Below are 24,157 nucleotides of genomic sequence, written 5' to 3' on the forward strand. Positions count from 1 at the left end.
GATTTATCATGATGTAATGTACTCTTCTTTTGCTGAAGCCGAACTGATCACTGATAATTATGAAATTGCAGTATTCATAATGCATATGTGAAAGAAAATTTGATTACAACCACTACATACTTTATTTGTACAAAAGACGATGAAGTCAAATAAATTACAAACCTCTCATATACTAAATTTTTTCATTAGATTTTCCAGCATATTTTTGTAAAATTATTTTATTCATTTTATTACAATTGAATATTTTGTTTTATCTCCTAAATTCTTGCTTCTCATTGCTCTCCTTCTTTTTGTCACTTTGTTTATTTACACTGTTATTAATTGTATTAATATTGGCTCTTCCACTTGCAGTATAGTTGATGGGATTTTCCTTACCATTCACTGTTTTTGATTCATCGAACAATAACGAAAGGTTCACCAATCTTTTCTTATGATCGGGGCTAATATATTTACGACTCAAATTAATTTCTTGTCTGAACAACGATAAAAGCCCCCAATTTTCGGCTTTATTGACAGGAGCAGAAGATAGCAGCCACGCTGCGTTTCGTGATTCTATTTTTAGCCGTTGCATCTCACGGATATTAATATTTTTAGTCACATTTAGATGTGACTCAAATGGATTGTGAATATGAACGGCCGATTCCCCGATTTTGGGAAGCGGCGTGCCCGTTTGTAGCGAAATGCTTTGTGTTGCGAAGTCGAAATTTGCATAGTAAGTAAAAAAGTTAGTCAAAAGTTTTTCCAAATTATCCTGGTTCCTAGAAGTTGTTTGAGGTAGTTTTGATATATCACGTAAAAATGTGCAATTCACGTCACCATCTGCTATCCGAACATCGTTTTTATCTGGCATAAATATAAAATATCTTATTAACAAATAAAGTCTACCAATAAGATAACACATAATAGTAGTTTTCGTACCAAGGTTGTAAGGCTCAACTCGACGGCTGAGCGTGGATCGTCGCAATCGAGGATCCATCCGAGGATTGCGAGATCCACGCAAGGCCGGAAAGTAGTACAACGGTAGTACGAACATGATTTTTCAACATAGTTGCTGTAAAGTACGGCACATGGTTACGGTTGGAGCTATAAAGTTGAACTTTACAGCCATAAAACGCGACTAATGTGGTGTACTTTACGGCTAGTAGATCAAAAAGATAATTACTGAAGGTTGTAGAGCCATAGTTTAAGACTTCTACAATTCCAGGGTGTCCAGCGATATCAGAATAAGAAATTATCATGATATAATCAACATTGAACATCATCATATTCGACGATGTGTCAGTGAACTGATGAATTCGGGTGGAGTCAAATATGTAAAAAAATCAAGAAATAAACGGGTCACAATGTCGAATTTTGAAATACGTGATAATGTATCTCATGGAATTTTGAGATGCAGAAAGCCAAAATATAGAAAAGTCAAAACGAAAGGTAAAGTATAAAAAATTAGAATATAGAACTATCACAATGTTGATGTATTCTTATTCATTGTGACAATTTAATTTTATAGCTCTCTATACTCTTAACCTTTCTACATTTTGATTTCTCTATGTTTCGACTTTCTATGTATTTTAAAAATTCTAAATTTGCAGCAATATTCGAAAGAAATATTAATTTTCAAAAATTCGTTTTCCAGCGGGTAAATGTAGAAACGGCAATTTAGGCGCGAATTCACGGTTACTGTAAGAAATTTTCGTATAATTCCCGTATTTTCAAGGGCACTTTGAAATTCCCAGTTGCTGGACACCCTGGATTCAGAAACACATCTGAGTCGATGTTGACACACACGTACCTGCAAATTGAACTAGTTTTTGCAAACTAGGTAATATTTTTTTCTGCTGTAAGTAGAACAAGACTAGAAGTGTCAGGGAAAAATTAGTTATCCAACAGCCAGGACTATTGTTTGTTAACTGCGTGTACTTTGCCCAAATCCTTACTGTGAAAATCAGGGGTCTGACTCTCCAATCTATCTCACCATAAAGGTACAACAATTCGGACATATATATACCTGTCCTAGAAATGAATAATGTTCAAAAGTCAATGATATTATACACGTGAACTACATCCAAGATCAACTGAGCTCGCAACGGTAAACTAGTGAATATTTCGGTTGCCCATGAAGTCCGTGCCATTTTCATTCTGATTATAAGTAGTACTCACGTGTTGCTCATACTGAGATCACATTCTAGGTTGGTCAATGTTTGATTGAATTTAATTATCGGCACATGTGCTTGCAGTATTTTTCTTACATTCGATATCCCAGGAAGAAAATGATCAATGATATTTGCTATCATACTTATCAATTTCTGAGTTTGAAGTCTGTCAGGAGCCGATAATGACTTTGTGTAATAAATCAATCTACTTTCTACATTTTCCTGGAACAATCATGAAGATTAGGAGGTGAAGTTCTCTAATTAATCTCCGATTTTTTGCAATACAGTCTTTGACATTGTAAAACTCAACAAGCACTTACATGCAGATGGGGATGCATCTGCAGTACTAAGTCAAGATCACTCCCCAGTTTACCACAACCATTCACGCTGGATCCAAAGGGAAGCACTGTGATCTCAGAAAACATTCCCGACAAGCATAATTCGATCTGACGTGCACTGAAAAAGCGTAACCTTGTACCAGTGTCGTTTAATTTTGTTTCTTTGTGTAATATTGTCATTTGGTCAGAAATCTGTAAAAAAAAAAAATATCGAAGCAGTGAAAAAAGATTTTTCATGCTCGATGATTGAGTTAATTTAATTTCTAATATTGCTTAACTTACCGACTCTGCCTCAAACAGCATCATATTGATGTCATCGGGTACGGAAGAGACATTGGCATTTAAGACCTTTAGTGGCATGTCCTTGGTTACAGCATTCATTCGCGTGCAACCCGGTACAACCCGAAACCATAAGAAAGGTGATGTGACAGGAACATTTTGGTCCACTTGTATGTGTGTCGAGGCGGAATTTATGGCCTCCACGTCAGATAGCGAATTGAACTCCATTAAAATAAAATTCTGTAAGAAAATAAGAATATGTACATACATGTGATACATGTCATCTCACTGTCTATTAGAATGATTGCCAAAGATGTTAGACAACCTCAAAGTATAGCTCACCAAGTTATTGTCTATCTGATAATGATGCATTTCTTGCACCTTTCCAAACTGGGAACAGTAATTGTAAAGTTCATTGCTAGAATTAGTTGAGTGTACTTGAATCAGGACACTTCGCCTAGCCTGATCTCGCCTTTTCGACACAAGTTCTTCATAGAATACATATTTGTCTTCTACTCCAGTGGATGAGGATTTATCTGAAATATGATACAATTGATGGAAATGATGGAATTGTTACAAACTCTGATTGCGCGTTAGACTTAATTCCGTTGTACAAGTTTATTCTAAATGGTAAGATAACCCGGAATGTGCAACAAAGTTGTTTATAAGAAAAATCTAAACTTTTAACCTCACTCTTTAGTGAGGTTAATTTTCAGTCCGGTACCTGAGCTGGCATACCGTGCGTTTACACCGCTCTGTATGCGCGAGGCAAAGCTGGTTGCTGCTTTTCTGTGCAATTTCGAGCATATACAGTTTTCGCCAAATTTATAAAAATAATTATTGGAAATCTGCCGAGTACTGCTGCTCAGACGAGCGAGCAAAGCCATGTCTGAACACCACGGCACAAGCCAACATCAAACTTGCCGTTGAATTCCGTGTATATTATACGCTGATATTATATACACTCTTTGATTATAGCATGTATAGCGATGACTGGAAATATGTAAAGTGGTAAAGACTCACAGCCTTATGGGGATTTTCGTAATCGAAAATGGACGCATAAATTCATCGGCAAGCGGCGCTCTCTGCGTCCATCCTACACGGGCAGTCGCCAAGCGGTCGGTACCTAGAGGCGACAGAACTGATGTTACCATCGCTCACGCGTGTACCCACAGATAACGCAGAGTCGAATATTATTTTTTCCACACATGTGTGGAAACACCGACTTGGCTACCATTTTCGAGGTAGCAAAGTACTGTTTTGCCGACCGGAGAGCCGTTCTTCATGCTTTGCTCCCAGAAATGCTTTGCTACCAGTTTCCCCATCTTTTTTCAATCATTATCCGAAAAGTAATAAAAAAAAAACAAATTTAAAAATGATCAGGGTTCCTTTTTTCATCTTCTACTTATATTACCTGGCTGAATTGCGCCTCTGCCCGTTGACTCCCAGATAAAAGATTGTTCAGAAATTTATTATCAAGTGGCCCAGATTATAATCACCCATATCTTACATACATTTGTGGCAATGCCCGTGTTGTTTTTAAGCATTTCGAGTTTGAGATTATGTATTCCCGACAAAGTCGATGATATAATATTACCTGGAATTCCAGCACTTTTCCGGTAGACCCTAGTAATAGTTTTACCCAGAGGATTTTATACATTTGTGTAATAATTTCAACGTCTGAATTTTACCTGTGGGATAGTGGGTAATTTATGAATAGAAAGTGAAGTATATTATCATCGATAAACTTTTTGTAACAAGAATCCTCATACTGAGCTGTATTTGAAAACACCTCGTAAACTTTGAGGATATATTTTTGGTCAGAATTGAGGGAAACGCTTGTATTTTTATGATGTTATTCATGACATAAATATTATCTTTTCCTACTTTCACCAAGGAGTATCGTCAAAATGTACGATGTGTCCACAATTTACCTGTAAGTACGGGAATTTTTCTTACTAAAAGTTTCTCCATATAGCAATAATGATGTAATTTGCAATTCCGGCGTTGACAATGAAAGTTAAAAGTGTTGAGGAGATGAAATTTATAAATTATTATGAATAAACGTCAATGAAAATAATTCATTGACCAATTCAGTAGACAATCGCTAGTTAAATGTTGAAAGTCTGAGAAAAATAAATTGCAGCATGAATCCAATTGTTGGAACATGCAATCCAAGTATACACACACAAAAAGTTACATTGATGAGCCGATGTGAAATAAATAACAATTGAACGTAATTTAATGCTCGTCAATCCCTCGTTCCACTTATAAAACTTTTTTGAAACGTGATGTAAATTAACCCTTCGCGTGAACACACAATTTTCGACTGAGCGGTGTGAACACTGATTGTGAGTCTTTTAGGGAACAGTCATGTTTTTGGAGCTTTATATGGCTTTGAAAAAATCTGAATAAATTCTGGGTTACGTCTTGAAGTGTCTACGACACGACCCAGGAGTTGTTAAAATCAAAAGATTAGCCCCGTTGTTAATAATAATTGAAGATCAGTCGAAAAAGTGGAAAAAACGGAATTTTGTTAAAAAATTTGTAACTTTACTAGCAAGTATAAAAAAAACGGTCATAGACTTTTGTAGTTCAGACTACAAGCTTTCAAAAGAAAGTGTCTTTGGCATGGGCTCCAAAAAGTTTAATTATTTCAGCACCTGAAAATGGGGAATATTTTATGGATTCAAGCATGTCACAATAAACTGAACGGTAATTATTTGGCAAAAAATGAGCTTTTATTGATGAAAAAATACTTCAATAGTAATAATAATAATTAGTTGTAAAAAAAGTGATTCACGGTGCGCATTTTTGGCAAAAGTGGTTCCGATGATCTTCGCAATACTAGTACCTAGATTTTTTAGGGGGTGTAGCCGAAGCCCGGCCTCTATTCATAAGCGGGAAATTTAAGTTTCAAATTTCGACTGTTCCTTAAAAGATCCAGTGTTCACACGGAGGGTTAATTACAATTTTAAATTGGATATATTTATATGCCGTGTAGCATTTTCGCAAGTTTCTCAAGGCGCCCAGCAGACCAAGCCCAACCGCTGCGTTACCCATTGCCTACACATTTTTCACACAACTACGTAACACAACGTAACAGTATCGGGCTATACTTTAATTTCAAACCAAAAATTACGACCAACAGCGTTAATTGTTAATTACGATAATAAACTCAAAATTAAAAAAAAAATCCACAGTTTTTGAATTAATAAATTGAAAGTAATTGTAATGTTACGTTCTAGTCATCTTAAGCTCTAGCAATCAACCCCAACTTCCAGCCTCAGTTCCAGCATAAAAATCACCTTATCTACTCCTAATGCACTTCGCCTAGTTCTCCAATCATACTCCTGAATTCTAATAAAGTTTCTATATAACTAAAAAGTAACCTTTCTCTATTTCATTATCCTTCCTTCCATCATTCCCGGATCAAGGACAGAGACGAAGCTGGACCTAAAGGCACCCGAGACAACATCTCGTGTATATAGGGCCGTATTGACAATCACTCGTCAATACCGTCCCCCTATACCGTAACAGTAATAACACGAATTTGCTTATTGAAGAAGAAGAATTGATTCTCAATTAAATTTTAGATAAAAAAAAGAACTGATTCAGCTTTCAATGATTCTAATTAAAAAAAATTAAAACAAATTCGCATTAGTCTTTTTCGAATTAAAAAATGAAAACAATTCTGAAAGATAAAAATAATTCCTACTTCAATTTATTGGAGTGCAAAAAAGAATCAGTCAGTTAATTTTTTGAATGAAGGAATAAAGAATAGTTTAGAATTTTTACTTCGCTTCTTCATTCAAGTAGATACTGGCTTGCCTATGAACGCTAATCTGTACTTTCTACGTGAAAACGACTTTTAGCAAAATTAAAAAATTTATAAATAAATAAATAATCAAATAAATAAATTCATAATTCAATTTGTGTTTTCGGGGTAGTGAACTAGTTCCGACGAGCGGCTGTAGAACTCACGTGTGGAACTAGACATTGAACTAGACGGACTCGTCGTCTACGCCTAATTCACGTCACCACTCTCTAATTCGCTACGCAGGTAATGGACGATCGAAAAAATAATTAGTATCAAAAAGCAAAACTAGTTTAAATTGATATCGATCACTGTTGAGTGTGGAATTGTTATTTGTAGAAAGTTGATTCTGAAGTTTCATGAATGTTGGAATCCTCGTTGAAATCGATACTTCCAGAATAATTATAGAACTTAGAGATGAAAAAGGAGTTATAAATTGACGTATGGGAGTACGGAATAAAAGCATATTTCTGAGATTTTGTGAGGTGGAATAGATCTACATACTTGTAGAGAACGTTGATGAAAATATATAACTTTAGTCAGGGATTGATATCCATTGTATAAATGTCACGACTTTAATGGGTACCATGCAGCCATGAGGCCAATTGCCTGCTGCAGGGCCTGACGATGTGCTCACAAGAGCCTCGATAAGATTCTAAAAACTGCTAAAACGATTACAGCGAATTGAGCCATGCGGTCGACTTGCTGTTGACTGAATTACATGATTTCAATTTCAATGCGAATTTTGGGCTATAGTTTTTGTCTTGTTTCACCCGTTCCCAAAATCATGTATTTGCCATCTAATCTCCGGGAAGTAAATCTCCTTTATAGATTTTTCGTAGTTTTAAATTGCATTAGTTTGAGTCGAGGTTTCAATAATATTTCAAGTGTAGGTTGCTTATGCTTCTCAGATTTTTTACATAGTTCTGCAAAGAAAAACAAGTCTCCAACATAATAGTTAGCGTTGATAATTTTTCTCAAAGATGAGCAAGTGATCGTTGGACACAGAAGACTCTAAGCCTTCGGAAGATTTTGCAACTAATAATCTACTTTTTTTGACACTTACATCAAATTGCAAAGCCACGTGTCTGTGCTTCTTGGGCTGACACGCTTTTCACTTAACAACAATAAAAACCCTATCACGCGCACTTGTAACAGCCTCTTCAACTTTTTCAACGTACTCCACTTATCGGACACGTAACAATATAGTCAAATTTTCACTTCTTGAAATTAAATAAATCTGCAACAGTGCAACTTTGATGCGGAATAGTAGATTAAAACTACAGTCGAACGTCGATTATCCGAGCTAATCGAGGGACTTAGGTTAATCTATAGTCAGCAAGCACCTTTTTTCTTCTGAAAATATGGTTTAGATATCATTCGATTCGGAATCGCGCCTAGAAACTTTTTGTCAACATAAAAACCCCTGTCATTCTTAAACTAAGAACCTGAAATTTTTCACAACTTGTGTAATCCATTCTCCAGAGGGTTTGAAAGAGATCCCCGATTATAAACTTTTTGAATTTCGATTTTTCATGTTTTAATCAAGAATTTAAGGAATGAAAATGTTTTGATTGTTCCAATCTCTAATCACTGCAGACTATATAAAAATAATTTAAAATTTTTTTTACTTTGATTGCTTAAAGAATTTTTATAAACGAATGACATTATCAAAAATTTGTTTTTGACAGTTAGATAGTCGATAAAAACAATCATTTTCAGGAAAAAAATCATTTCTTAAAACGAATTTCCTTAATTATATTTTTTTAAATATTATTATATAATTTCTATTGGTATAAATTTTAAAAAGCATTTCTTAACCAACAATTTTTGTTCGTCGCTAAAAATCGACATTAAAGAACCATTTTTCCTTTAAAATTCATTATTTGGAGTACTCTTTCATATTCTGACAAAAAAAATTTTTGTTCATATCTTAATTGATTATTTAATAAATAATCTGTTATAAACAAATGAACATCCGTATTATATTTTTTTCAGATACTAACAAAAAACACGGAAACAACCATGCACTACTTTTTGATACAAATATTTTTTTCTATTTTTTACATAATTTCAAATATTCTCATTTCTTCGAGTTGGCCATTTCTTTTCGATTATTTATCATTGCGGTGCGAATAACTTGTCAACTATTACCAATACGGCAAAGACACTTCAAATCTTTTTTATACACCATTAAACAATAAATTGATTGATGATGAATGAATAAATTGAGCTTTTAATCGAAGCAAAAATCGAAAAAAAATGTCTACGGATTATAGTTCATTTATGTATCTAAATGGTACATGAAGTTTTTAGTTTCTTAATATTAATATTTAATGGGTTAAAAGATTGTTTTGTTGTAAATATGACTGAATCGTGCCGAGCGTACGGTCGTCACATCGCCCATTTTCAGCCCCATATTCACCTGCAGATTAAAATTATAAATATTGGTGATAGAATTCCGGGAGTTAAGACATTCTTGTAGGAAATTCCTAGCTTTTCAAGAATATTTTTTTACATCTGCGATATCTGTAACAGTTTTTGAGATATTCTCGAAAAGCGAAACTCCCCTTTTTTTTATTTAATTGTTTATAAATTTTGAAACTTTTTTTTGCGGATCTTGAATTTTTCCAAAAAATTTCTTGACGCGATTCCGAATCGAATGACACGTCAACTACATTTTTAGGAGAACTCTAACTAAAAATAGTAAAACAGCTTCCTGCTGACTAGACTAGGTATTCGTAAAACCGGTTTCTTCGGATAATCGAACTATACACTTTTATTTAGCAATTTACCAATAAAAACTATATTTATAATAACTTCAATTACTTTTATTGCAACTTATTTTAAAAAGGAGACAGCCTTGTAATAAAATATGCATATACATAACAGGCGCAATCGACGCTTGAAAAAATTCTCGCGGTGAAGAGCGGGACGCAGGGTTCTCAGCCAGTTTGGATAAGCGTTCGTTCGGTTGACCGACGTTCTACTGTATGAGTAACTTTTGATATCAGTAGTACGTACAGTCGAAAAGATAAAAATTGACTTTACGGATAATGTTTTTGATTTTTCAATAATGTTAATTATGTAATTCTGAACGTTTCAAAATTTGCTCTTTGAGTAAAAGATTTCTTCCCCCTTTTTTCAGCGCTTCACAAAGCTATGAATTTACAATAATCAATATTTAGCATTTCAACAATAGAAAAGAAAAATATGGTTTGATAAGTACGTCAATATTATTCAGAAGGTAAAATAAATTACCGCTTCCAAATTTTAGAAAAAACTCTGAAAATAGGTTCAGCCTTCGAGATATCTTCAACGTGCTTCTGGCAAAGAGAAGAGTCTTTCAGAATTTTTCGTATGTTTTCAGAACTTGCGATTAAGGGTGTTTCATTTCATAATTTTAATACGGCTCAAGAAAGCAAAAAAATTCTTCATAAGAACAATCTTGAAACGATTGGAACTAAAAATGAAGTAGTGTCAAATTTTTTCAAAATATTTGCGTCTCAAAGTTGACTTTGTAAAAAAACTTTGAAAAAGTAAATTGAACGTCTTAAAGATGCCACAATAGCCTAAAAGATTTGACATATTTAGGTAAATATAAATGATATTCGTTCATATATTTGATTGATTTTTATTTTTCCGTTGTATAATTCCGGTGTTACATATTTCTTGTACGGGATTTTCTCAACTTTTCAATTCCACGATGACGATGGTACGTTACCAACGTCTTGCACGCGATAGTTGTTGGTTACGAAGAACTTCGTTTATCGGCGTAGTTAGTTGCTCGGTTGATAAAACGGGAAACTCTCAATACCAGCGGGCTCAGTCAGGCCCGAAAAAATTAGCCCGGTTACGATAAATAACCCAGGGCTATAGGTCTTTATATATCTTCAGTCACATTTATAGATTCAGTTTAGTGATTATGGCTTGACTTTGCAGTATACCATCTTCGACTCACGTTCGACTATAAATCTCGAGTACTAGCGCCCTCTGGAGCGAAAGTGTTTTGGCACTAATTTCCTATAGTTAAATACAGGTAAATACAACGGTAGATCCGCTCTGCATTACTTACTATCAACAAGGTAAACATGGATCAGTTACCGATATCTACCCGTCGGAAATTAGTGTCGAAAACCCTAGTATTTCATAACAGAGAGCGCGAGTACTCTGGGATCACTAGAAACCTTAAAAACGCGAGTATGGACTTGCGGCTCTCGTGAACAGATCTTTGACCGTGAATTGAATATGAAATGTGGAATAGTTGGGGGCTATCAACCCTACAAAAAATGTCTAACACAATCTAACACGTTCGGATAGGATATAGATAAGATTTCCTGATAAAACTTGACAGATTCGATTCGTATCTGTCCGTGTCTGTCAGTATCCTGTCCAAAACGTGTCCGATCCTGTCGAGAATTTTTCGCATTTTCAGTAGGGAAGAATGCAGGTAAACGTTGGTTGGTATAATTGAGATGTATTAAGACATACTACATAGCAACCATCATTTAAAAATATTGTGCCATATTCGCATTGCGGAACTTTTGGTTCACTGTTTTGGGATAATTCTGATGTTTCTTGTGCTCGCAGGACTCGTCTAAGTAGATCTTATCACATGTATGCATCTCATCATTCAAGGGTCGGGTGGTTGATCGTTTTCTTCGGAATGATCGACCTGCATTTCGAAATTCGCTATGTCTCTCATGAAATTCTTGGTTTTTCAATTGTATCCAGGAGAGGAATTAGATTGCGCAAAATATGCATATACACCCAAGCCGGTTGCGAGTCGGTGGTTGATGTGTTCAATTTGGGCGATGACTCTATGCAGCATCGTCAAATCGGGCGGCGGGGGGCTGAAGGTAGATGGATGACGGAGGAGGATACCTTTCGCCAACACGCCAAGATCAAGAAATGTGCGGCGGGCTGTTGGCGTGGAAGAAAAGAGAGAGAACGAGAATCCATGCCTCCACCGATGAGAGAGTAAAATAATACTCGAGCTTGGAGAGCGCGCGTATACGCTGTTGGTTGAGAAACCCAGGGAATTGGGTAGCCTGGGTACTTGGGTACTTGGGTAGCCAGTCTCGATTCTCCCGCCGAACGTTAAGGACGCCGAGTTTTGTGCCAGCTCGGAGTCGCAGAGGGTAGCGGGATAATCAATCCCGAAAGCAAGTGTAGTGTCGTGCCCGTAAAATGAATTTATAATAATATTAATAATATTAATAATATTGATGACAACAACTATAACAACAACAACAACGACGAACGATAAGCGAAAGTATTCAATAAGACGAAAGCGTCGATCGACTGCAAAGCGTGTATCATTGTAACGTCTGTACGTAAATCGATAATTACTTGTGCTATAAACCGATTAAAAATTATCTTGTAATCTCGAGTAACGCGAGGATGAAAATTTGGACGTTATACCAAAAACATGTCGAAAAATAAAGCGCGGTAAATTCTGGTCGTTATATTAGGGTGCAATACACATCCGACATATAATTTGAAAGGTTTTTAGCATTATCGTCGAAGAAATCGATGGACAATGAATTATGGTTTACTGGTGAATATTACAGCGGTCAGATTAAATGAAGGAAACCACAGTTGTTTATCGAATTATTCCGATGTACGATACACATTGTCAGTGGAAACCTGAAGGATGATGGATTTGATATCGAGACACGTGTTGAAGGTTTATAAATCAAACATATTCGATCGATTGGGAGCGGAAAAGGGAGAAGTAAAGATCATCCATCAGTTCTAATTACTTATAATAAGAATCTTTGTCGTTTCGACCGAAGGCTATAGTCCGATGATTTCTTGCTCCTATATTGAACAACAACTACATTGTTTTATCAGAAATCCGCATCACATGACAACATAACGTTTTGCACAGATAAATAAATTCAACTTTCGCGTAAAATTCGATATTGACGATAGCGTTAATTATCGTTTGATCGTCAGAGCAGTGAGGCCGCGGGGTGACGGATTATTAACTTTTGTGATGAAAGTTATTTTTTTCCCTCATTTGGATACATTTACCTGCAGAAAGTTATACCAGCATAAAACAGGTGAGAATGTAAACCTTGTTATCGTTATAAATGAATGCATACAAATTTTCCGTGGGTGGGCAACCTGAGGGTTACTCATTACTTCGGCGTAGGCGTTGAAATCATAAGTCGTTTAAAAGCAATTAATTACAGTGTGCGACGAAAAGGAGCCCAAGGTTTTTCAGCTTCCTCCGCACATTAATTATATACGATCCAAATATAATCGGCTGCAGACTGCAGCTCGACTTGTCCTCACCATATTATATTTCCGCTGCTGATATTACTGTATTCTCTTTGCAATTGTAATCGGTACATGACTTATGCATCGTCTAATATGCGTAACAGACATTCTTGCCAGATCGCATACTTTGTTCTCGCTTGTTCCGAAACCGAATTAAACACTTACGGAATGAGAAAGCCAGAAGTGGCAAAATGGCCTGAAATTAAACTTGCACTCGTAACTAAACCGATCGATCGCGCATATATTTTCTACAATACCTAGAGCTCCGCATGTATTTAATATCACTTGCTTACCGCGCAGCTTGTGTAAATACGCTGCTGTACCGCGCGGTATAACGATAACACGTTTTTTTTATGCCGCATGTTCTGCAGACTGTTACGAAATTTTTACCTGTACATTTACCGCCTATGTGCCGTGGACAATTGTCGAGAATTTTCGTTCGTCTTCTATAATATAACCGACGACCTTTCGTTGAAATATAGTCTACTCTCCCGTGGGGCTCCTAGATTTTTCAAATTGCGAGGTCGATCGAAAAGATCTTGACCGCAAGATCACTCAGTTCCCCGTACTTAATATCCGCCGGGTAGTCCTACGGTCGATAGACGATACTTAAAGGCTTGCTTGTCGACACATTCGAGCAATGGCCACGGTGCCTCGGCAGTCGTCCTTCAAACGGGGATTGGAGACTCGACTATTCACCAGACTCTGCATGGATAGGGCGCAACCGATATATTCAATACCATGCATATACATTATATATATACCGTGCATACCTTATTTATCCTTGACTCGTACCGACAAAGAAATCATCACGTGTCAAGTATTTTCGTCCATCGATACTTTGATATATTTATTCTCGGCAAGTATCCTCGCGAACGAAATATTGCGAGATTCTGATTGTGCTTTTGCTACATCGAAAGCCATACGTACAATAACTTATAGGTCCGAGTAAATTCTCTGATCTTCTCCTCGGAGCACTTATAGTTGGATGCCCTTCAGTCGACCGTGACCTTCAATTCCCTTCTCATACTAGCTTCCCCGCTTCTTCTTACTTCGTTTCTACTCTCGGGTTTTAATGTCATCAGAGAAGAACGTTTTATCAAGGATGCCTGCGACGATGCACCTCCAAGATACTGCCTGCAGGTCGATAACCGAGCGTAGAAAATCTTTTACGAAAGTTCGGCTGCATGCGTTATACCTAAGCCTGCTCTCGTCTTGATCGGTTTAGTGGTTGTGGTTCTCCTGCAGGAATGAGAATCAGACACGTGTCCGTTACACCTACGTGTGCACGTTACTCATGCACTGTTCTTTTTTTTTCTTCACCGTCCACCTGCTTCCGGAGTAAAAATCGAAAGGTGCATGGTTGGAATCGCCTCGTCCGCTTCCCTCCAACCCGTCTTTGAAATCATTCTCGATGCACGCTTTTTTAGGATTATTTTTTATTTTCTCTAAATAATTATTCTTTGAGCGTCTATCGGTCCTACAGTGTACAGGAGTAGCCAGTAGCTGCAGCCGCGGATCTAGAAATTAACGATTCTTTGCGCAGCTTATGCGGTATTCATATTCTACGTGTAGTTATCAGTTATGCAATTCGAGTTTTCGACAACAATGAGTCGACGTCACCTTATCCCGATCCGTACGTGTTCGAAATCTTTCGGTTATGGGTAGTTGTTGAAATTGGCTGGCAGGAGAAATTGCCGTTGGGAATCTGAGAAGAGGGGTGTTTAAGGAAGAGTCAGGAAACGGTTCTCCTCTCTGCTTCGTCAAACTTTATAACCGACTATGCAGCGTGCCGGGGTACGGAGGCGTCCACCGTAAAATTTGACAAAGAACATTGCGGTTCGCTCCAGAAGCTGTACTTACTTTACCCCGTGGGCTCAGATTTTTACTATTTATCTTTGCGATGCGGTTGTAAACAAGAAACACGGTTTACCAAGTAAACATCAGCGAACCGATCGACCGTGTGTTATTCCCTGATCCACCCTGACTCTGATTTTTCCTCCTGCTCAAGGCGAGCATCCGGAACGTCTGATTGGTACGTTTTGCGATGTCCGAACCTTTTTCCGGTATACAAGGACAAACCGAACGGGAGATATGAGCTTTGGCAGTGTCGTGATCCTGTTAATCTCACAGAAACTGGAGGAAGAAAAAGACGGAAAAAACTAATGTCCGACCGAGACACGATTTTCAGTTGAAACCGAAACCGTAACGATTAGGCTCAAGTTAGTAACGCTAACGTAACGAAATATCAGGGATAAAATCATTACTGTGCAATTTCTGAATTACTTTCAAGGAGTTGGCTTTTAAAAGTATGAGAATGTCTTGCTTATCATGGTTTATCAAATTTCAGACGATCCTAAAAGTGCGAAGTAACGATTTCTCCTGAACATCCATTGTTACAGTAACATTACTAACTTTATCCTCATAAACCGTAACCGAATAATAATCTTCTCCTCTTTTAGTTAGGCTCGGCCGAAACCGTAACCGAAACCGAAAGTAATGTAGTTGAGTTAAAATTAGTTAAATTTTCATCATACCCTGACATCTAGTGTTTTTCCCATATCTTTGTAACAAATTATTCGATTTGACTAAATAAAAGACTTCAATTTATTAGCAAATAACTTTATTTTTAGAACGCTAGTTTCGTCCAACTTTGCCCGAAACCAAAGCTTAGGTCGGTCTTTAGAAAAAACAAAGTCCCGATATCTGCGCACAAATTTCACGAAGTCGTGGATTCCTCATGGCGCACCGTTTCATCGTGATCGTTAAACCTTTGGATTAGGGTATGGATGCGAGCAGTTTCCGAGGTCAACAGTCAGCCGTCAGCTGGCCCGGTCCGCAGGCATGGCAGTCTAAAAAGTGAACGCAATTTATCCGTATTTAATGTGTTACTTTCTCAAGAGACCGGGGCCACTACTAGCCGAGGCGAAAACGTTGATCGAGGTTCACGCATACACACACGAGATCTCGTTGCCGCCTGCGGAGAACAGCTTGTAGGCGGGACCGTCGGCTCGCTGACTCCAGGAGTGAAATCTCCGCGTCTCCTCGTCGTTGGTGTCGGTACCCATTTCGCGATATCCTCACCACCTCGCGTCCCTTCGTAGAAACTGTAACCGATACATACAGATATTAGAAAATCTATAGAAAACTCGGAGAAGACGAAAGTATCTGCGGTGTGTCTATAACAGGGAAATTACATGCATGTAATGTATACATATACGTGTATAGTGTACTTACGCGCAAAAGACTTACTCTGTAGGTGCAATGCCGCCGCCTGTTCGACCCAGATATTAATAAGACTTTCTCTTTTATTTTAGCCATGGTGAGGCGAGAGGCCACGCTGCTAATTCTATTGGTGAGTAAAACAATTATTCCTAATCATTCTTTTTTTTTAGCCATAATGTTGATCTATGCTCTACGTCAATGATTAACAATAGTGCTATCGCTCGACTTTTATATTATACATTACATTGCACTTTCTTCAATGTTTGTCCTGAATTTACTTTATAGTTTCAAGTTTGCAGATTGCCTTCTGCAGATAATTTTCCGAGGTGTATAAACAACAATTAGGGACGATGACCTTGCCGTTGTACTGTTAAAAAAATTATTTTTTTCGTTAAGTCTTTTCCATCAAGTATGAGAAAATGAGTTCGCAACAACTAAACTCAAGTATTGTCAGATAATGATTATTGTACGCATACACCGGTAGGGATAGTGATGCTATGTTTTCAGAGCACGTGTGTCCGAGTGCAGTGATTCCTTTTCTTATCATACAATACAACGTACCCCATACACCCATGTGTTACGTCTGTATGCGTAAACCGCGCACGCTGGCCAATTGTGATCTTTGCTAAGTTCCATTGACCCGTTTAAGCGCGATATACTTATATCCGTACGCGTTTATAAGCACTAATGTTTTCACGAATCACATCTATAGCGAATGGTGCGATGAATGCATTTCATTTTGCGTTGGTTATTAATTAGTACATGAAAAATGATATTATTTTACCCGTCGAATTGGACTCCACAATATAAACAAGGCATGAAGTATTAATGGCTATATCCGTATTTTTCAATGCCAAATGCCAAAGTCGCTTGGCTAATTGTTTCAGGCAAGTGACTTCGACGCACACTTTCTATATACGTCATATATTCTTTCATTTTGACAGAGATGAAAGTGAAATTGACTCTTGAAAAGAAAGAGATTGATTATCAATCATCGCGCCATCAAGTGTCAACGTAAAAGGGGATTTAAGTATGTGTGCAGTTTTCATCTCATTCTGCGGATAAAGATTAAAGAGCGGCCCGAGAGCAAGTATGGCCAATCGTCGCGAGACATAATCTATTCGAATGTCGTCAGGGCCCCGCCTACTTTTACTTCTCTCTCGCAAGCGGCGAGTTTTACTAACGTATCGTATCCATTCATACGTAATAAGATGATAGGAAGTTATGGCATTTGTATATAGCAATTTAAATTGCATGAAGTGCAAACCGCGTGCGAATTCAACGCTAGCTCAATTGTGATTGGAACAAGGCTCACGTAGGAATAAGAAAAAAATATGCCAAATTTTAAGGTGGATGGAAGGTGGTAGATAAATGTGTCGAGGATTGGAAATGCCGTCGAGGCGCAACGACGCATATTGTGCGAATACTGTATACCTATACCTATGTATATACTATACATACATGTATTGTGTAATTGACCGAGTTAAATCATCTTGATCCGCGATTTGCCTACTTCGGAGGCTGTCTTCGTCATATGTGGGCATGCGGCACGTTCTACGACACCACAGCAGCTACTTACGCGTATTGCAGAGTGCAGAGTAGTAACACAACCTTGCGTTAGTCCTCTTCGGGACGATCTACTCTTTGCCGGCATTCAGGTTTATTATATAGGTATACGCATAGGTTTTTTCCTATTGCAGGATAAGTGCTTTCGGTCACAGTGATCGCGCGGTCGGTCAAATAAATATACGGAGATAACAGAGGAATATTCACGAATAATGAATAGCAGATTCGAAATTGAGAACACGTCCATGCATCCCAAACCCCATTTTGAGAAATTGTGAAATTTACTTTCTAGTCGCCGTGTTTTGATTATTGTTGCCTGTACTGTTGTTGCTACGATTGACGTGGTATAGTCGCGGATCTCTGAAAGTACAACTTACTCCTATACGTGCCGATTTCTGCGTAGGACGTCATCCTTGGTGGCCCGCCTCCGCGAGACCCTACAGCCTTAATACGCAATGTATGTACGCGGATACAAGTAAAGTTTTTCGCGTACATATTGCGAATGGATAGACGTGTGCGTGGACAACGTATACCGATTTTTATCGAGAGAATCGATATAGCTCGACGAACACGTTTGGCGACATCGCTGCTTCGTCTGTATTCCAAACGCATGGTCCATGGGACCACGGCGCCGACACAGCACCAGCAACAGCATTTCAAATGACGTCATGTTATCCATGTACACGTATATATAGTGGACATATAAGGACGCCCACCACTGCGACTTGCCTTGCGAACTGGTTAGTCATCCGACGAACTGACCGGACTTGGCGTATCTTGTCCCTCGCATGCTGTGAAGTCTCATACGCTCATACAAAAAACGCACGTATCACGTACTCGCAGGGTTTGCAAATTTATTTTTCAAATAGTGCTTTACCCTCTCGAATCGATTGACTCATTTTCAAAATTCTTCACGACCATAGTGTCGAGACATTTGTTTCTTCACATTTCTCAAAATTTCGTCCGATGTATGTTGAAAATGACGCGACTTGGATTTTTCGCACGAAAGGGGTAATCATGACAGTCTTAATATAAAATACGAAGAGAAAGTATTTCGGGTATGTAAAGATGACTGGGTAAAAATTCGCGACGTTGTATAGATGTCATCAGGCCTCACGGTGAAGGCGACCGATTTCCCAATGTTGGAGTTGCTTTATAATATTAACCTCGAACATCGGTCGATCCACGTCACTGGATCCAAACTTTCGTGCAGATTTTTTTCTGGCCTATACTCGAGCCAGCCGCTTTACAACGTTTAGGCCATACGTCTTTTACTCCTCCCTTTCGAATTCTCCCGCTCCACTACTGCCGTGGCAGGTAAAACTCGCCAAGGTTCTTGTATCCCCGCTGTTCTCGTCAGTTTACCTTATATGTATAGCAAGCAAGGCGTATAAACTTTTCAATATACGTCCGATTTATTCGTATCACATTATATCATTCATGTACTTCATAATATGAAAGATTTGAAAATAATATATAACAGCGACTGCATTTGTTTTTACAATTATACAGGTAGCTCTATAAATCCCGAATTCTAATTATACGTATCATACACAGCATTAATTAACGACAGAGAAGGAAGAATGCCTGCAGCTTGTAGGGCACTTTTATTTTCATTTATCAATCCAGTCTGCACACGGCAAGTTGGTATAATATAACACTCGTCGTTATCCCCAAGAGATGAAAGTGGCTCAGCGAGTGGTTTGTTCGTTCCCGAGCCGGTTATAAAGTCTCCGAACCATTTATTGCCGAGAATAGATCCTCTTCATCCAAGGATCCAAGGTATCTGAGGTATCTGAGTATTCGATGAATTATGGAGACGCGTCACATGGTCGCAGGACAACTGCTCTCTATTCATCGTATCATTATATCGAGCGAATCACAGTGCGTTGGGCACATTTGATTTCCAATCACTCCATTTCCAACGATCGATTCTTGACGACATAAATTCAACTTTTTCTGCTCATTGTTCCAGGTCACAATACTGAGGCACAGTACTACACATGCCGCCCAAATACCTGCCCTACCGACCAGTGAGTATGCCGCATTCAACAATAATCAGATATTAAACAAACTATGGATGAAACATATGAACGTTCTGTTGAATTTTAACTTCACAAATAATAATAAGGAACTATATACATACATAACACTGTAACACTATTCACTGATGTATCTAACAAAATCCCTAAATGCGAGTCGTTTTTTTTTTTTTTTTTTTTTTATTGTAATCTTTGTTATCAATTTAATACGTTGTAACGGTTGATTTTTAATAACGGAGTGCTTTTGCGCTTACACTGCATGCACAATGAATCGGTGAAAATAAAAACTTCTCTTTCAATGTTCATCATCATATTTCTCTCTTTCTTTTTCTCTCTTTCCCTTCATTACTGTTATACATACGCTCTTTCATAATGGAGAGTATGTAGTGCCAAAGACGGATGCCGTACCTGCAGACTCATTCTAGACTTGTATGTACTCTCGCGTGGATGATCTGAAATCTAGGTCGCACGATTCTGCGCTCACCTTCCTCCTTCCCTCGAAACGGAAGGTCATCGTTTCTCGGTCTACTATAAAGAATGTGTACGTAGGTATGTTGGTTCACCCTTACAGCGAGATCCACTTCCGCACCGGATGAGATATGTTGGTACGAATGTCGCGCCTTCAACATGATCATTTTTTTCAATTTGTGATAAGTGGAAAAATTAGGAGAACGATACACCAGGAACATTCTATGGAATTAATAAACAAGGTTCTCGGGTTCATTTTTCGTTAACTTGCAAAAGGTGAAAACTGCAGATTGAATAATATTAGACATCAGTACCATAAATATAGCGGAATGTTTCAATTAAACCTACGTATAGGAAATTTAGACGCGCTCTCGTGCGATAAAAAACACTGGCAAACTTGATTGTTTGCATATTTTTTTGAGAAACCGTTTATGCGTCACGAATTTTCGAAAATTTTAATAATCATTCTTTCAATATAATTTTATTTTAAATCCTTTAGTTTGAACGGTTTTTTTTTTTTTTTTTTTTATTCCAAATTGTGTGTGTTTTAAGCGTACTTTTTGACAATGCAATGCGAAAAAATATCAAATTCCTTTGCTTGAAATCACTCTCAATGTTAAAAACCAATCTTTGTTTGGAATTACGCAATAGAGTTATCGAATTCCTGTTGTTGTTTTAGCCGTTGTACTTACATCGAATATTAAGATTATTGGTATGTTATCATAATCTGGAGTTGTTTAAAACTCTACTTCGATGTTTGGTAAGTTAGTTGGCTTTTTAGTCTATTCGCATAACTTTTGACATGTTGAAATTTGTTGATTGAATGGTGACTGAAGACTTGCTCGTGCTGCTACTGTTTTTATCGCACTCAACGCCGTCACAATTCAAGGTTCTTTACTGCCATTCAGCATTCATTCCCAAATATTCTTCGTAATACTAAAGATTTATAAAATTTTTGTAGTTTTTGAATTTTTGTCAGACTCGATCAGAAAAATAGTAAATTTGTTTAGCATCTTTAGGCAAGGCTTTAATAAAGTCAGTCATAATTCGTAAAAAACACGAACATCCATTTGCACCATGGATGATACGTTGAAAATGATTTCAAGCTTGAATGAAAATCATTTATGTAAAACATTCAAACTACAAGGATAATAAAAATAAAAATTGAGAATAAAAATCGCGTTCCAAATACTGATATATGATTTTCACAACATCCGATTACCTTAATTTACAACTTTTTACTATTCATATGCTTAATAAGACTTTGTATAAAGCCATTAAAAGTACTGTTTGAAGTTTTAAATAAACAGAAATTTCATCAAGTTTAGAAATTCAAAATGAAAAGTAGAAAAGTCGATTTCCCGCAGGACTGGGCTGCAATTCCAAATTTGAAAAGTTCCGATAGCGCCTAATTTCGAATTATTTGATGGTGAAATTTGAACTAAAGATATCAAATTTTTACGAAACAACACAGTTTCGAATGGTCGGAAGCCCGACCGCTTAAAGTCCCAAAATTCAAGTTTCGATAGAATAAAATTCCGAATATTAAAATATACTCACACAGCGTAGTTTACTCAACGAGTGTGTGTAAAAAATCAGAAAAACAAAAAATCAGAATTACCAGGATTCCAAAAGTAAAAATATCGTAATTCTAAATGAAGAACAATCAAAGTGGAAATTTTTTAATTTTCCCATTATCGCCCTTTCGGAACTTTGACTTTTCGGAGTTATGCCCTTTTGGCATTTTGTGCTTTCGGAACTTCGCGCTTTCGAAACTTTGAGCGTCGTTCCGTCAAATTTTGATTTCTTTACTTTAAGTTCCGTCACGAAAAAAATTCGGAATTTTGAGCTTTCGGAACTTTTTAAATTCCGAATTTCAACCCCGCCCCTTCCCCACGCTAAGACCAGGCTTAAAATTTGTGGAATAGACAGTAATTTTTTTGGAGAATTTAAAAAAAAATCGACCGATACACTCGAGTGCAAAAAAAAAGATTTTAATCTGAAAATTAAGATAACTTCAGTAAAAAAGCTTTTGATGTTTGTTTGCATTACGTTTTCAAAAAGTTCACTTGAAAACACACAATTTGAAAAAACTCAAATTGATGGATTGTTCAAAAAGTTATAAGCAGTTGAAAAAAAATTATTAAAACCTTCACAAATTCATATCTCATGAACATTTCGGAAAAAAAGTTGATAACAATCAGGGAACCTTTTTCCACGAAATGCAAAAAGATAGCCAAGTCTCAGCCGAATCAAAAATGTCAAGTTTTGTAGTAAGTTGAATTGGTATGGAATACCCTATATACATATTTATAATACACATTCCACTCTAATAAAAATTAGCTTGAATGAATAGAAGTTTAACTAGTTTCTCCATTGTTAAGTACCCACGTACTGGCTGTAGTTAAATACAAGGGTTTCTCCGAAAATGGTCGAGCACGTTTTCGCCGGTTTGAACTACTTTTTTCTCTTTAGAAATTACGGCTATAAGAAAAACGACTTGTATAATAACTCACATCCATGCTAGTGTAACGTGTCAGAAGTAGTCCATTTCATTTATCCATATAATTTTATCAATTCATTTCACCGCGCATCGCAGATCGTACTTTGGTCTGTCTGTCTGTCAAAATCCAATTTTTATTAACTTCCTGAGGTTTATTTTTTAGTTTAGTATGCATGAGTATAGCTATTCGGATGTGTAGTTTCACTCTTATGCCTACCATCATTTGCCTGTATCACAATTATTCATAGCTCATGGTGAAGTCCAAACGTCCTGCGAAGGATCTCATTGCTCTCCGCTTTTAAATTTCTGATTTGTTCTCTAGATAATCATTGCAAAAGCAATTGGCGCCCAACAATAACATATTTCATAAAGTGCACGTGAGCGAAGTGTCACACTAGATATTCAAACTTCGAACATGCGATATTGTGAGTTCTCGATTCCGTACAAAGGTATGGAAAAATCTGTTACTACTCAAACCAATTACGTCTGCACCTCTTCACCGCCGCTCATGTGAGTCTTGAAAATAACATAACTGCGAGTCATGGCGATAAATAAGGCGACGTGAACAACAGCTAGGAGCGATCTCGGCTATAATCTATACGGAATGGATTATTATAGATCCTGCGTGTAACGTGACTCGGGTCGATCTTCGTGTGGTAGGATGTACGAGATAAGAGATGTGTGATTGACACACGCATCGGTAGCAGTTATAGATAGGTGTATGCGATAACCGTGTACGTCCATATATGCAATGCAATCTCGCATCATGTATGATCTAGCACTAGTGCTGATGGGGGTAAGTTTTTGCTCCTCCGCAAGGAACAAATTGGCCTATTCGCATAATGTTTGCATATATGGGGTCTACCTATGTACACCTATAACTTGGGTACTTACAACAAGTGTATAACAGACGCACCTGCCTATGAACGTTACACTTGTAGAGACTCTGAGATATTATGCTCGACAAGTTTTTTGCCAGCTTTGGAGATGATACAGCAACGGCGTTTATTTTTCTTTAGGCTCGCTTCGCCCCGGGATGTCGTGTTGATTGCAAATCTCTCATTGTGATCTGTCGTAATATATAGCATAGCATGGAACAATACCTATGCGGCTACCTGTTTATACCGCTTATACACTTTCGAAGCGTTAATTAACAACGGACGAGATAAACATCCTTTGCAACGGGCGTAATTCACTGTGACGAGGGACTTTAGGCTTATCGTATGACTCTCCCTACCCAGTTATATTATGCGTAATTGGACTGTATGTACCTACGGGCACTATATGTAGAATACGTTGTCTCTAGACGGTGATCAACTCCCCAAGTGTCAGAAAATTGAAAATATATGAACACTGGAGAATCGGTAAGTTGGTAAAAGGCACAAAGAAGAACCGAGAGAAGAACAAAGTCTTTGTTAGTTTCTTTATTCGTATTTCCTGTTTTCGCCGGCAATTTCCGGCAATGTGAATGTACGTATATT

The 24,157-nt window shown here is 37.4% G+C and overlaps 2 protein-coding genes across 4 annotated transcripts in view; one reads left to right on the top strand and one right to left on the bottom strand.

Annotated features, from left to right (window-relative positions):
* Positions 1 to 190: 190 nt before the first annotated feature.
* On the bottom strand, positions 191 to 3,688 carry LOC124408748 (poly(A) RNA polymerase, mitochondrial). Of its 3 annotated transcripts, none has more exons than XM_046885907.1 (7): positions 3,492 to 3,688; positions 3,110 to 3,303; positions 2,771 to 3,007; positions 2,471 to 2,680; positions 2,158 to 2,372; positions 1,790 to 2,010; positions 191 to 843 (listed from the first exon to the last, which is right to left on the bottom strand). In XM_046885907.1, the coding sequence occupies exons 1-7, from the start codon at positions 3,652 to 3,654 to the stop codon at positions 251 to 253; spliced, it is 1,833 nt and encodes a 610-aa protein (XP_046741863.1). In that variant the 5' UTR covers positions 3,655 to 3,688; the 3' UTR covers positions 191 to 250. The 3 variants fall into 3 exon arrangements, with proteins under 3 accessions (XP_046741863.1, XP_046741865.1, XP_046741864.1); XM_046885909.1 differs by having other exon boundaries at positions 3,506 to 3,626; XM_046885908.1 differs by having other exon boundaries at positions 3,456 to 3,574.
* Positions 3,689 to 12,005: 8,317 nt separating this feature from the next.
* Positions 12,006 to 24,157, top strand: part of LOC124409708 (cuticlin-4-like) — a 33,283-nt gene continuing 21,131 nt past the window's right edge. The window contains exons 1-3 of the mRNA XM_046887493.1: positions 12,006 to 12,652; positions 16,190 to 16,227; positions 19,639 to 19,696. Of these exons, the coding sequence (XP_046743449.1) occupies positions 12,586 to 12,652; positions 16,190 to 16,227; positions 19,639 to 19,696 (163 nt within the window). The 5' untranslated portion in view covers positions 12,006 to 12,585. The remainder of the gene's footprint in view (positions 12,653 to 16,189; positions 16,228 to 19,638; positions 19,697 to 24,157) is intronic.

The sequence above is a fragment of the Diprion similis genome, chromosome 8, assembly GCF_021155765.1.
Source record: "Diprion similis isolate iyDipSimi1 chromosome 8, iyDipSimi1.1, whole genome shotgun sequence".
NCBI classification, from domain to species: domain Eukaryota; kingdom Metazoa; phylum Arthropoda; class Insecta; order Hymenoptera; family Diprionidae; genus Diprion; species Diprion similis.

Coding starts and splice junctions, on each gene's coding strand:
- LOC124408748 (XM_046885907.1), bottom strand. CDS start 3,654: ATGGCTTTGCTCGCTCGTCTGAGCAGCAGTACTCGGCAGATTTCCAAT. Junction 2,373..2,470: donor AGATGCATCCCCATCTGCAT/GTAAGTGCTTGT, acceptor TGATTGTTCCAG/GAAAATGTAGAAAGTAGATT. Junction 2,011..2,157: donor GATCTCAGTATGAGCAACAC/GTGAGTACTACT, acceptor ATTCATTTCTAG/GACAGGTATATATATGTCCG.